Source organism: Penicillium taxi (assembly GCF_028828555.1).
Source record: "Penicillium taxi strain IBT 34144 chromosome Unknown utg000004l_segment0_segment0, whole genome shotgun sequence".
NCBI lineage: Eukaryota > Fungi > Ascomycota > Eurotiomycetes > Eurotiales > Aspergillaceae > Penicillium > Penicillium taxi.
In genome coordinates, this window is record NW_026643206.1 from 158,420 (window position 1) to 170,710 (window position 12,291).

The following is a 12,291-nucleotide window of genomic DNA, read 5'->3' on the forward strand; positions in this document are numbered from 1 at the left end:
ATTCTCCATGACCATCCTCTTCACTCTTCAAATCCCAGGAAGATGACCACAACCCTACCATATCGACCATCCAATGGCTCCCTTACGACGTCAACTCAGACAAATAGCCTCCCAAGACTTTCTCCAGCTCCTTCTATCCTAGGTCGCTCTCCCAGTAGCTCACATCGCTCAATTCGGCGCGCATCGGTTGATCCAGCAGGGTACAAGCAAAAAAGATGCAAGTCACAGTACCCGCTAGATTCTACGGAGCGCCACGTGGAGTATATCCTGGTGGCATCCTTTCACATTGACCGGGGACCCATCATGGAGCATCAGTACCCGGCGACGATTAGCGGCGATGAGAGTATGCTGGCAGAGCTGATGCTTCCGGATCAAACACACGTGCGGAGCCAAGATTGGACCATATTCTTCCTTCACAAAGACACCAGTGCTGACGGCGATGAAACAGAGGGCGGAAAGAAAAAGAGAAAGCGCAAGTCAAAATACCTTGCAAACGAAGAAGCCGCCCATCTAGGAGGTAGCGAGGAAGATGAGCTCTCCGATTTTGAAAGCAGTGACGACGAAGAGGGCGGAGAAGGTCCGCCACTCATGTATGTGTTAAATTTGGTGAACACGAAACAGGATAATACGGTGAGAAGGTATGGAACCCATCTTTATTTTGTGAAAATCAGGCTAATCAATTGCAGAGGAGCTGTCGTGAAAGCAATGGCGATCTGTACGAGGCATTCGTTTCTTCATATCTACAAGGTGAGGTTTCTCGACAAGGTGAGAAGTACAAGGACTAACGAATGTAGCCACTACTGCTTCTGGCATTAGAAGATTACTTCAAGTCACCCTACCCTGAAACGCTCGCTTCACTTTACGACGCAGTGAATAATATGGATCTCTCGTTGATGCCAAAAATGACGATCCTCGAGCGCCACATTCTGCAGTCCAGCAATACGAAGGAGATGTTCATCGAGAAATTTGAACAGATGCTTCGCCAGAAGGAAGAGGAGGAGGGCATCGATGATGAAGGTCCACCTTCGCCGAAGAAACCGAGTCGATACGTTCTGCCGAGGGATACACATGAGTTCGAGTCAAAAGTGGTTTACAACGATATCCCCATTCCAGTCAAGATCCCCACAGTGATTTGGCCCGAGACTGTGGGCGACTTTTCTCTAATTAAGCTGATTCAGACGTTTGCCGGACCTCACGCTACCTCACCCCAGCCTTTCCCTCCCCATGCCCATCTGACAACCAGCGGGCCATTCACACATCCAATCATCGTTCTTGTGAATTCCATCCTCACGCAGAAACGTGTTGTTTTCTTGGGGCACAATCGACCATCTGGAGAAGTAGCTGAGGCTGTTCTCGCAGCCTGTGCTCTTGCGTCTGGTGGGATCCTTCGCGGATTCACTCGACATGCTTTCCCATATACCGATCTCACCAAGATCGATGATCTTCTCAAAGTTCCCGGTTTCATCGCTGGTGTAACAAATCCCACCTTCGCTAATCACCCAGAATGGTGGGACGTTCTCTGCGACTTGCCTACGGGTCGCATGAAGATCTCCACGCATATTGAGGCCGCTCCTGTCACAGAGGGGCTTCTCTTCTTCCAGCAGCAAAGTGCCTTGCTACCGACCAACACCTCTTCCAATGCCAATTCAGACCCCACTGGAGACAACTTGTTCATGGAAGATATCCTCCGCAGCATCAGCAACCGCCACGGCGAGAATGCCATCCGAGCGAAGTGGCGAGCTTATATCACCAAGTTTACACGAGTGTCTGCCTCGTTCGAAGAAACCGTATACGGTGCTTCAAATCTTTATATAATAGGCCCTGGAGAAGAGATGTCCCCGGATAGTCCTACCGGTCATCAATCCGACGCTGCGGATCCGTCCTCGCTTCGGGGACATGGCTACGTATGGGTCGACGAAGTGGCCAAACAACGTGAACTATCCGCTTCAGTGTCCCGGATTGAAGGGTGGCGGAACACCCGGTCATACTACTCATACATCCAGGATATCGCAGCAATGTACTATCCTGCTCGACCAATTCAGCGACCCGATCTGCACCACCACCACGACCGGCTCCGCTCGCTAAAGCTCTCCCATGCCGACGCCGGCGCCATCTACCTGGCACTTTCCCACGTAATCAAAGACTATGCAGGCATTTGCCAGCTACTGACAGTCGCGCCAGAGAACCAAGCGGGGCTGTTCTACCTGAGCATGGGCCTCTTCCACCCGGACCAGGTAGTGCGCGAAGCAACGGTAGATCTCCTAGAAAGAATCGCTGTGCATCCAGCCGGCCGCCACTTCTGGACCCACCTCAGCCGCTTCACCAAACTGGGTTATTTCCGTGTGAAGCGAGAGCGAGACGCAGCCCAAAACCCCGGCTCAAGTCCCAATTCTCCTACCATGACGACCGGCACGAGTTTTGGCGGCAGTGAGCCTCAAAGTTTGGTTGGTGTTGCTCTTGGGAACAGCTTTTCAAGAAGGAGTTAGCCCTTGGTGATTCCTATCTGTCATTTCGCGTATATATCTTTCTCTCTACATTTTAACGAATGACGTCTAGAGTATGATGTACTCTTCATCGAGACATGATTCCCTAAAATTCTACCCACTTTTTTTTCCTGTATATACTTCAGTTTTTAGTTTTACTTTCATGCTTATTTTAACTCTTGTGCAATTTATCCATGAGTGCATGGAGTATTTGGGAGTCGGATTTATCTTTGATAGAGATGTTCCCGAGGTCCTTGCATGGAGCATTTTCTGACTCAAATAATCTACCATCTAATTACAGTGAGCGCACCACGAGCCCTGGAGGTCCTAAGGTCTTACCCAGTGATTTCTACCTGTCATGGGTAGTAGTAGTCCGTGTCTACAAAGCCCTGAAGGTTCCGTTCCAAGGCTATTCCATTACTAGATAAGCTTCAGCCTTACGACCAACTCTTCATAGAGCCCCAAAGAGATGTGCTGAGTAAGATAAGCATAAAATGGATACTAACCACGTTTCCAGCTAAGTAAGACTTATTGAGAGGATGGTAGAAGGATGAAAGACGGCCCCCATCGCAACATGCAGCCTGACGAACGGCTAAACGCCACCTGGGCACCTAGCAATGAGACACTCCAAAGTATCACGAAGATTCTGGCATGATAGGGTATCCGTGGAGCTAGACAACCTTGATCTATTCCCGAAATCAGCTTCAGTGAATCCTTCAACTAGAAGAGTTCATGCGACTTTTTCTACGTATGGGTCAAAGTTGGGGGCTGCAGTTCCAAATGGAATCAAATCAATTAATATAGAAGTAATTTTTAGTTCCAGGAATGTACTGGGTAGACAGGATTGAGAATGAGAATGAGAATGAGAAAGAATGAAACGACACGCTTGCTATTATTAGACATGGCCGTGACTCCAAATACCCGAGAAAGAGAGAAACCCATATATAACCACATGAAAGAACGAAAAAGATCATCTAGAATATACCCGTCAACAGCAAGCCCAAGGTCAAGCTCATAAAAGTAACGACAAGTCGAGTGCTAGGCAAAGACATCAACCCACCCGCCGTAACAGATTCAGAGCCGAGCGTAACACTGGTGTTGGCAAATTTGGCACCACAGAACTCATTGACCCTTTTAGCAGAATCGATATAGTCACTATCAAGAGCCTGATTATTTTCCCTTGCATAAGTGGCATATATATCCATAGTGGCTTGTAGACATTCATTGCAAGTCAGGGTGGTCGAGGTGAACGTCGTGCCGAGCGGTATGAGATAGACTGCATAATCACCCGGTGCTGTAGTGTTGCTCGCGGCATCGGCGAAGCAATAGTTGCTGGTGGTGGGATTGACCAGGCAAGTGGCATGATACACAGGCTCATAGGCCATAAGATCCTGGTAAGTGGCTTTGACGTACGCGTTGCCCGAATTAAAATCCGCGCCGCAATTATCGTCGCTGAGCATCTCCTGTGCCAGGGAAGTCATGATGGCAGAGCATTCGGAGACCTCTTCCGAGCATGTAGTGTCAAGTACGCGCGAGGTCTCAGCGGAAGAGCTCAAGATATGAAAGAAGGAATTGGAGTGCTGAAGAAGTAAAGACACAGCATGACAATCTGCAATGGTGTCGTTGGCGAGGAAATTATCGAAAAAAGTGGCGCAACTTGCATTAGCGAAGTTGAAAGCCAGGGTATCAAACGGGGTTGGCATGTCCGAGTCGGAAGTATTGGCTGTGGCAATAGAAGCTCGCCTTGAATAGCTATGCTGTCTGCTCGAGTGGGAGTCGGATCTTGATCTTGATATTTCTCCATCTAGGCTCAATACCGATCGTAAATCTGATTCTGATTCTGGAATAGATTCCACTGTGGGCTGAGCTAGCGCCGACGGCAGACAGATAATAGCGATTAGGATTATTAGGTATAGAGACGAATATAATGAGTGTAGTATGTGGAAAGACTGAAATGTCATCCAACGGGAACAGTCGGAATGGCTGGATAAAACCATTGTTACGCGGTATACACCAGTGGTAAAGAGTGACAAGCCACAAGGGCTGGGATGAAAGAGTGAAAGTAATGTTTAAAGAATGAACATGGCAAGACGCAGACAGTAAGAACTAAGAACTAAAGGAAGGGAAAGGGACAGCCCTATGCGTAATCATCCACGAGGGAAGAAAAAGGAATTCCGAGAAGGAGTCGGAAAGCCAATGGAAATCATCTTGTACGAGCCTTGAAAGTCAGGGCACACCTGCGCTGATACGAAAAGTAGGGCCGTAAGCCTGGATTTAAGCCACGATGGACTAGATCGGTCTTTTTTCGTGTCTGTGGATCCTGTCACTTCAACACAACTCTGAATGGGGTATAGAATGAATGCTCTTCCTTGAACCCGGTCAAAAGACCCAGACTATGAGTGACTTACTTTAGTGGATCTCTATCAACTGCATCTTCAAATATCTCATCCTTCAACTCCTATTCTAGAAGCATCCAATTTCCCTTCTTATTTGCGGACTTTTTGCTGACAACACTAAACATTATCTATCAGCCCCCAAAAATCTATCAGACAAGCTTTCCAGTCCGTGAAAAAAGGAAAGAGTTCTTCCACTAAAGCAAGGACCTCAAACACTGCGAGTTTCACGATCTTCACTATGCGGGACAATCACACGCTAAAGCGAGACATTATTCACAATTCAGGGCATAAGCTGTCAAGAAAATAGATCTCTCAGTTATGAGAACTTCAGATGCCAATTAGGGTCATAGCCATCACCTTTACGGCTGTATCTGTTTCATCTAGATCAGGTGGATATAGGCTATTGAATGATCAACGTGATTTCTTCAGACATCGGGACTGTACCGAGGTCTGAGTTGCCATTATCTTGCTTGGATGACTCCAACCTTGGAAGGCCGGAAGGTAATTGTTCCTATGGACTTACGGGTTAAGTCCACGGGTTCATACCTAGGTAGTACACCCAGGCATCCAAATTCCCTAGTGTAGATCATGGAGGTTCATACTAAGCATTGATAGTTCGAGGTTACTCAATGGGGAAAATTTGTTTATTTTGCGGCACTTGCCGTTAGCACATGTGATCGTTAATGCCATCTAAGGATACTCTTATCGTTATTTTTATTTTTTATTTTTTGGCTTCTACTTAAATGCCAGTACTGCCAAACCCACCAGCACCGCGCACACTCTCCTCCAACACCTCCACAACTTCAACCTCAGGAGTATAGATCTGCAATAGTCAGTATACGCAGAGCAATTCGGACCAAGACCACTCACCCTCTCCAGAACCAGCTGGGCAATACGGTCACCCTGCTTGACTATATAGAGAAATCTAATTAGTGACGAGCTCAACTTGTTAATAAGAATATCATACCCGGGAAGTCAACGTCAGAGTGGTTGAACAGAAGCACCTTCACCTCACCACGGTAGTCGGCATCGATGACACCAGCACCGGTATCAATAAAGTGCTTGGAAGCCAGACCACTGCGAGGAGCAACACGACCATCTTTCAAATCAAATTAGCAAGGTTACTTATACGAGCTCTCAGCCTGATTCTACGTACAGGTTCCCTCGGGTACTGCAATGGCGATACCAGTATCAACCATCGCCTTACCCTTGGCGGGAATGACCGTCTCCTTTGCACTGTACAGATCATATCCAGCAGCAAAAGCAGAGCCCCTTGTTGGGGCACTAGCAGTGTCAACCAATTTCTTCACCAAAAGAGGGGGCAGCGACTGATTAATGGAGGTGACGGGGACAGTAGAGGTAGTCATGGCGTCGGTCTTTGAGCGCTTAGGTTCTGGGGAGGTGGGTAGAGAGGGTGGTTCACGGGTAGTCTTTTCAGTAGGAGTAGACTCTTGGGTCATGGCCGGATTGAGGATAAAAGAGGAAAAGTGAAATTGAAATGTGGGAGTCAATTGCAGTAGAATTGTCGGTGTGAATGTCTCTTCGCTTTTTCGCGTAAGGGACGACGCGTAGTTACCAATTAAAACGCGATGGGTCAGGTGACTTTAATAAATGGGGCCGAGGTTCTCAAGGCCGAGGTCAAATCTGGGGGAGAGAGCTTTAGTAGATAAGTCATAATCATTCTGCCCTTGCCTTTGTCCTGTCAATTCATGGAGTTCACTGCTTGCATTCATTGATTCTAATATTTTGAATTATTACTTATCTTCTCAAGTTTAACCACTGTGATCACCGGCTTCTGCCTTACTCCACATTGAGTCCACAATGGCCAGTGTCGTACGCCAACCGATAGATATCCCCTCCTTGGAGCGATACATTGATCAGAATGTGCCAGAGCTCAAGACTCCATTTGATGTGAAGCAGTTTGGCTTCGGCCAAAGTAATCCTACCTACCAGCTATCCACCAGCGATGGAAAGAAGGTCGTGCTGCGTAAGAAGCCTCCGGGTAAGCTGCTTTCCAAGACGGCGCACCGAGTTGAGCGTGAATATCAAATTATCAAAGCGTTGGGACCCACTGATGTTCCAGTCCCGGAGGTTATCTGTCTTTGTGAGGACAGCAGCGTGATTGGCACTCCTTTCTACATTATGGAGTTTCTGGATGGAAGACACTTTACCGATCCATCGATGCCCGGGGTGAGTGGGGAGGAGCGAAATGCACTGTAAGTGATGGAAAAAAAACAATAAAGAAAATAAAGCCTCACTGATAGCCTATGTCCAGTTGGAAGTCCGCCGTGGAAACACTAGCCAAGTTCCACCGCATCGTACCCGCATCGGTTGGTCTAGAGCAGTTTGGCAAACCTCAAGGTTACTACGACCGACAGATAGCGACGTTTCGCACCATCTCTCGGGCACAGGCGCAAGTGGTGGATGTGGATAGCCAGGAGCCGGTAGGAGAGTTGCCCCATTTCGACTCCATGGTGCAGTTCTTTTCTCAGCAGGCGACGCAGCCGCGAGACCGTGGAACGTTAGTGCACGGGGATTACAAGATAGACAACGTGATATTCCATCGCAGTGAAGCGCGGGTGATTGGGATCTTAGACTGGGAGATGGCTACAGTGGGCCACCCGTTATCGGACTTTTGCAATCTAAGCAGTCCCTGGGCCATGGAAGGGACCGAGCACTCGCTAGAGTCGTTCAATGGGGGAAAGATCCCAGGACTACCATCTCGTGAGGATTGCATACGTTGGTACAGCGCAGTGTCAGGATATAACCCGCAAGAAGATATCCTATGGGGTGATGCGTTCTTCGCATTCCGTGGGGCTGTTATCTTCCAGGGGATATTGGCTCGGTTTTCAAGGCGACAAGCGAGCTCTGAAAGAGCAGGAGATTACGGTCGACAGGCCAAACCATTTGCGATTGGAGCCTGGAAGCGAGTGCAGAGGTTACGTGGCGGTGGTAGTAAATTATAGGGAAATTAGACTTTTTTAGGCTTTGAGGCTGTTACGTCCTATATTTCTAACATCTATATTCTAACTTTTATCTGACTTCTACGGGATGAACTATGCTGTCAGTTAGATAAGTTAGTGTAAAAAAGTAAATGGGAAAGGGCATTGTGCTGAGACTAGAGAGGGCGGGGTTGGGCTGCAAAGTAAGCACTTGACTCTATTCGGAGGAAGTACGTGGTCCAGGCCTGCGGGAGAGACTACTATATCACATTCCAGCGCCACTATGCAGTTGATCGAAGAGGGTGTTTCGAGATGTGTGGTCAGAGAAAAGAAGATGATTAGTATATTATCATTATCATCATCACCATTATTCGCCAGTTGCTATTTTACTCTATGTGTAGTGTCTATTTACAGTACTAATTAGGAAAGTCAAAGTACTCGGTTCAGACACTATGATTGGTCGGAAATAGACAAAAAAGAGGGGAATGCGGCTTTTCTGCGGCTCTACGTAAAGAGCAAAATGAGGCTGTGAAGAAATTACATCTCCACTTACTCCTTAAATACACGCACACTATACTCTCCGTACTTCTTCTACCTATAATAATAGGTTCTTGGTCGAGTATAAATCATACTAAAATAATAGCCAAAATACCACAACAAACAGAGAGGAAATGACCAAGTACTTGATTCGGTCCGAGCCGCGTGTTTCCATCTTTGACTCGGAAACAGAATACAATACTTATGCGTTGTCCAGGGGAATCCTTACGGATCTTACATACTTTTGGAAGAGTTAGAATCCATTCTTGCTAATATTCTATTTTCATTTTTATTTCCAATTATATAATTTTATTTGTTCCATGACTACTCATCTCAGTCAGAAAGAAAAGAAGAAGTTGCGGGGAATTTACCAGGTACTCCGTTCTCCGTACCCACAGGTCATTTTCTTTTAAGAGCCGCACTTTCTTCCTGCCATTAGGTCATTTCAACTCTTCACCCTCCTTTCAATCCTTTTCATCTCAAAATCGAGCCTCACTCGGTAAGTCCCCATGACTCCTATCCATTATTTTCATTATTTTCATAATTAAGGAACTAAAATAATGCCCATTTGATTCTAACTGCTGGAACCAAGGTTACCTACTATTCTACTCTTACTACGATGCCAGCTCTCATTTAATTCCCCATCTCCAAGCCTCATACCGGATGTACTTCTGTTGCCTTCATGACGCCCGACATCTATGACTCGGACGATGTCGCGAATCGATCCCCACCCATGGTGGCGCAAAAGATCAATTATGCTGTAGAAGAGCCTCCACCACCCTTTCTCCCTCCCTCCGATGGCACTCCCCATCTTCCCCTGGGAACTTCAGGTTCCCGTAAGCTTAATCAGCCCGAATCCCAGGCCCCTACCGGCTTAGGCGACTTGGTTCTGATGAAATCTCTAGCGCCAAACCATCCGGAAATCGCAGAACATGCCTGTGCCATTCCGTTGACGGGTTGGTCTCCACAGGATCGGGAGGACAAGGAAAGAGAAAAAGAGGAGAGGTTGAAGGAGAAGGAAATGGAGAGGAAGAGGGACAGAGAAAAATTGAAGGAGAAATTGAAGGAGAAGGAGAAGGAGAAGGAGAAGGAAAATCAAAATCAAAATCAAAGTCAACATCAAAATACACGGATAGAAGGGACCGATGAGGAGTCCAACGACCAGTCAACTACAATAACTGACTCGAATAATGCCCTATCGACGCTGCCACTGCCCGTACCCACGAAGATCCAGATTAAGCCGGATTTTGTTCCTCCCCGACAACGACCCCGCCTGCAATCTATCACTGACTTGAATCGCTCAGCGGAGCCAATCCGAATTTCTCCGCCATTTCACGACTCCACCCCCGACCTGAATCGCAAACTGCCATGCCTGCAGCCTTTCCAATCTCCTCCCTCCCCAGTGACAGGGACTTCCCCTGATACCAGCAATACCCAGTCCCTCCCCTCTATATCCTCCGCGCTCAATGCTCTCGGTCCAGAGTTCTCGTCGGTCCCCATCCCTGCTCCCACTTCAACCTACTCGTATCCCTCGTGTCCTGGCTCGGCCACATCACGTAATGACTCGCCGCATGAACGCCAACTACCAGGGATCTTGTCGCAGCAGATCCCCATCAGTCCCTTTTCACACTTCTCCCCCGTGAGCGCCAAGGATGTGTCCACTCACCCGTCGCCAGCTTCACAACCGGCATCATGGCGTGCCATCCCGTCCAAACCTTCGGTCCCGGTTCCGTCGCTACCACCGCCGATGCCCCATATCGAAACAACCCCTATTGCTTCAGCTCCTTATGACATGTCGCCTATGACTGTCAAGAGCCCCGCCACCAGCTATCCAACCCCAACAGAGCAGACTGGCCCTGGCCAAGCTGGAGATCGTTCATTTAGTTCGCATCTGTCTACAATCAATCCCAATGGGACCATATGCTCGGGCAATTATAAATGCACGCATCTGGGGTGTAACGCAGCACCCTTCCAAACCCAATATCTGCTCAAGTAAGTCCATCCCACCTTTCCAGAGTATTATGGTAATTGACGAAGACAGTTCTCATGCCAATGTGCATTCTCAAGATCGACCACACTTTTGTCCCGTAGATGGGTGTCCCCGTGGTCTGGGTGGAAAGGGCTTCAAACGAAAGAATGAGATGATGCGACATGGCCTTGTCCACAACTCACCTGGTTACGTCTGTCCCTTCTGCCCGGATCAACAGCACAAGTATCCACGGCCGGATAATCTTCAAAGGTATGGGCAAATCCCCGTAGAATATGATGTCATATACTAATATTTCTAAGGCATGTCCGGGTCCACCATGTTGATAAAGATAAAGACGATCCAATCCTTCGACAGGTTCTTGCACAACGCCCTATTGGCAGTACACGAGGACGACGGCGGAGAATGAATGCCTGAAGCTCAATATTCTAAATTTGGGTTGACTTCAGTGGATACGTTTTAGCCAATGCCGCCACTGTGCCCCTCTTTCTCTCACTCTCACTCTCTCACACACACACACACTCTCTCTCTCTCTCTCTCTCTCTCTCTATTCTATATACTCTATATATCTCTGCTGGTGAAGCACATATTTACGCATTACGAATTTTGCCTTGTGATATATTTCAAGTTCGTAGCGAAGAATTTTATATGGAATGGAATTCATGATCTGGTTCACTGTTAATCTTTATCGACACCGCTCTTTTTCTATTCAAGCCACTTGTCCCTTCTCATAATTCTGTTCCACATCTGTTCGCCCTTGTTCCACATCCCTCGGTCTTGTCCGGATGCAAGATGTAATAGTTTGAATTAGTAGGAGGCAAATATAGGATGGGGGCACGCTGTCAACATGGCGCGTTTTGATTTGCTCAAATAGCTGTGAGAGATAAACACACAGCCTGCTCTAAGATCCATAGAATCGGCTGGAATGACCCAATAAACCCAAATTACTACGAGCTTTGGCTTGTATTCGTTGTCCGACCCGCTCTGTTGTGGCGCAAGCTGTGTTAACCCCGCTCCCCTACGTAAAAGGGGAAGCTGGTGGATCGGGACATGACTATATAGAGGCCCTGCCCCTCCTCTTCTCTTATTTCTTTACACACACTTCTCTCCAATTCACCTCTTTACTACACACAAATCTTTCACAATGGGTTGGTTCGACAGTAAGTTATGCCCTTAAACTCATACATATGTATCCTGCCGGCGGGCGGACCCTGCCAAGATGCGGCTAACAAGCTTGGCTATTGCTTAGACAACGATCACGAGGAGGCTGCCCAGCAGTGGAACTCCTCCGAGCCCCGCGAGCACGAGCCCTCCTTCGCTCACGAGCTCATTGCCGGAGCTGCTTCCTTCGAGGCTGCCAAGGCCTACGAGGAGCACTGCGAGCGTAACGGTAAGCAACATCAACAAATCCTCCAATAACACAAACACAATCTAACCCTCCTTTCCAACACAGGCAAGCCCGAGTCCCACCAGAAGGCCAAGGAGCTCCTCGCCGGTTTCGCTGGTGCCTTCATCGACCGCGAGGTTGAGTCCAAGGGCCTCGACTTCCTCGACAAGGAGAAGGCCAAGTACCAGGCTCGCCAGAACATTGAGCAGGGTGGTGCCGGCGAGTTTTAAGTCATTTCCCTCCCATTTAAGGAAATGAAGCGGTTTGATTGCGTACTAGCATTCTAGCTTGTATGTACTTATGGTGATCTACCGTTAAATGCATATGCATTCTCAATGCAGAGTCCCTGTAGGCAGTAGACAGTAGTGTATTCATTATGGTAATACTTTTGGCTAATTTTCTAAATGAATTGTTGGATTCCGTACTGCGTAATTTTTACACTTGGCCAAATAGAGATTTTGCTTTCTCATCGGCTTTCCTTGCTGCTTTTCTTCAGTGAATATAGAATTACATAAGCCCACTGAGGAGATTTTACCCTGAGAAGCTCCCGAGTAAAAGT

At 47.7% G+C, this 12,291-nt stretch overlaps 5 protein-coding genes across 5 annotated transcripts; 4 read left to right on the top strand and 1 right to left on the bottom strand.

Annotated features, from left to right (window-relative positions):
- Positions 1-42: 42 nt before the first annotated feature.
- On the top strand, positions 43-2,486 carry N7495_004971 (AFI1/MesA family protein; the record flags this gene model as incomplete). The annotated part of the gene is made up of 2 exons (XM_057207622.1): positions 43-747; positions 795-2,486. The coding sequence occupies 2 exons, from the start codon at positions 43-45 to the stop codon at positions 2,484-2,486; spliced, it is 2,397 nt and encodes a 798-aa protein (XP_057061396.1).
- A 971-nt stretch (positions 2,487-3,457) lies between these two features.
- Positions 3,458-4,186, bottom strand: N7495_004972 (uncharacterized protein; the record flags this gene model as incomplete). The annotated part of the gene is made up of 1 exon (XM_057207623.1): positions 3,458-4,186. The coding sequence occupies one exon, from the start codon at positions 4,184-4,186 to the stop codon at positions 3,458-3,460; it is 729 nt and encodes a 242-aa protein (XP_057061397.1).
- Positions 4,187-6,700: 2,514 nt separating this feature from the next.
- On the top strand, positions 6,701-7,845 carry N7495_004973 (phosphotransferase family protein; the record flags this gene model as incomplete). The annotated part of the gene is made up of 2 exons (XM_057207624.1): positions 6,701-7,095; positions 7,155-7,845. 2 exons carry the CDS (start codon positions 6,701-6,703, stop codon positions 7,843-7,845), a joined length of 1,086 nt encoding a protein of 361 aa, XP_057061398.1.
- A 1,195-nt stretch (positions 7,846-9,040) lies between these two features.
- On the top strand, positions 9,041-10,762 carry N7495_004974 (uncharacterized protein; the record flags this gene model as incomplete). The annotated part of the gene is made up of 4 exons (XM_057207625.1): positions 9,041-9,314; positions 9,495-10,350; positions 10,400-10,597; positions 10,648-10,762. 4 exons carry the CDS (start codon positions 9,041-9,043, stop codon positions 10,760-10,762), a joined length of 1,443 nt encoding a protein of 480 aa, XP_057061399.1.
- Positions 10,763-11,489: 727 nt separating this feature from the next.
- Positions 11,490-11,962, top strand: N7495_004975 (DUF3759 domain-containing protein; the record flags this gene model as incomplete). The annotated part of the gene is made up of 3 exons (XM_057207626.1): positions 11,490-11,505; positions 11,595-11,735; positions 11,799-11,962. 3 exons carry the CDS (start codon positions 11,490-11,492, stop codon positions 11,960-11,962), a joined length of 321 nt encoding a protein of 106 aa, XP_057061400.1.
- Between the last annotated feature and the right edge of the window lie 329 nt (positions 11,963-12,291).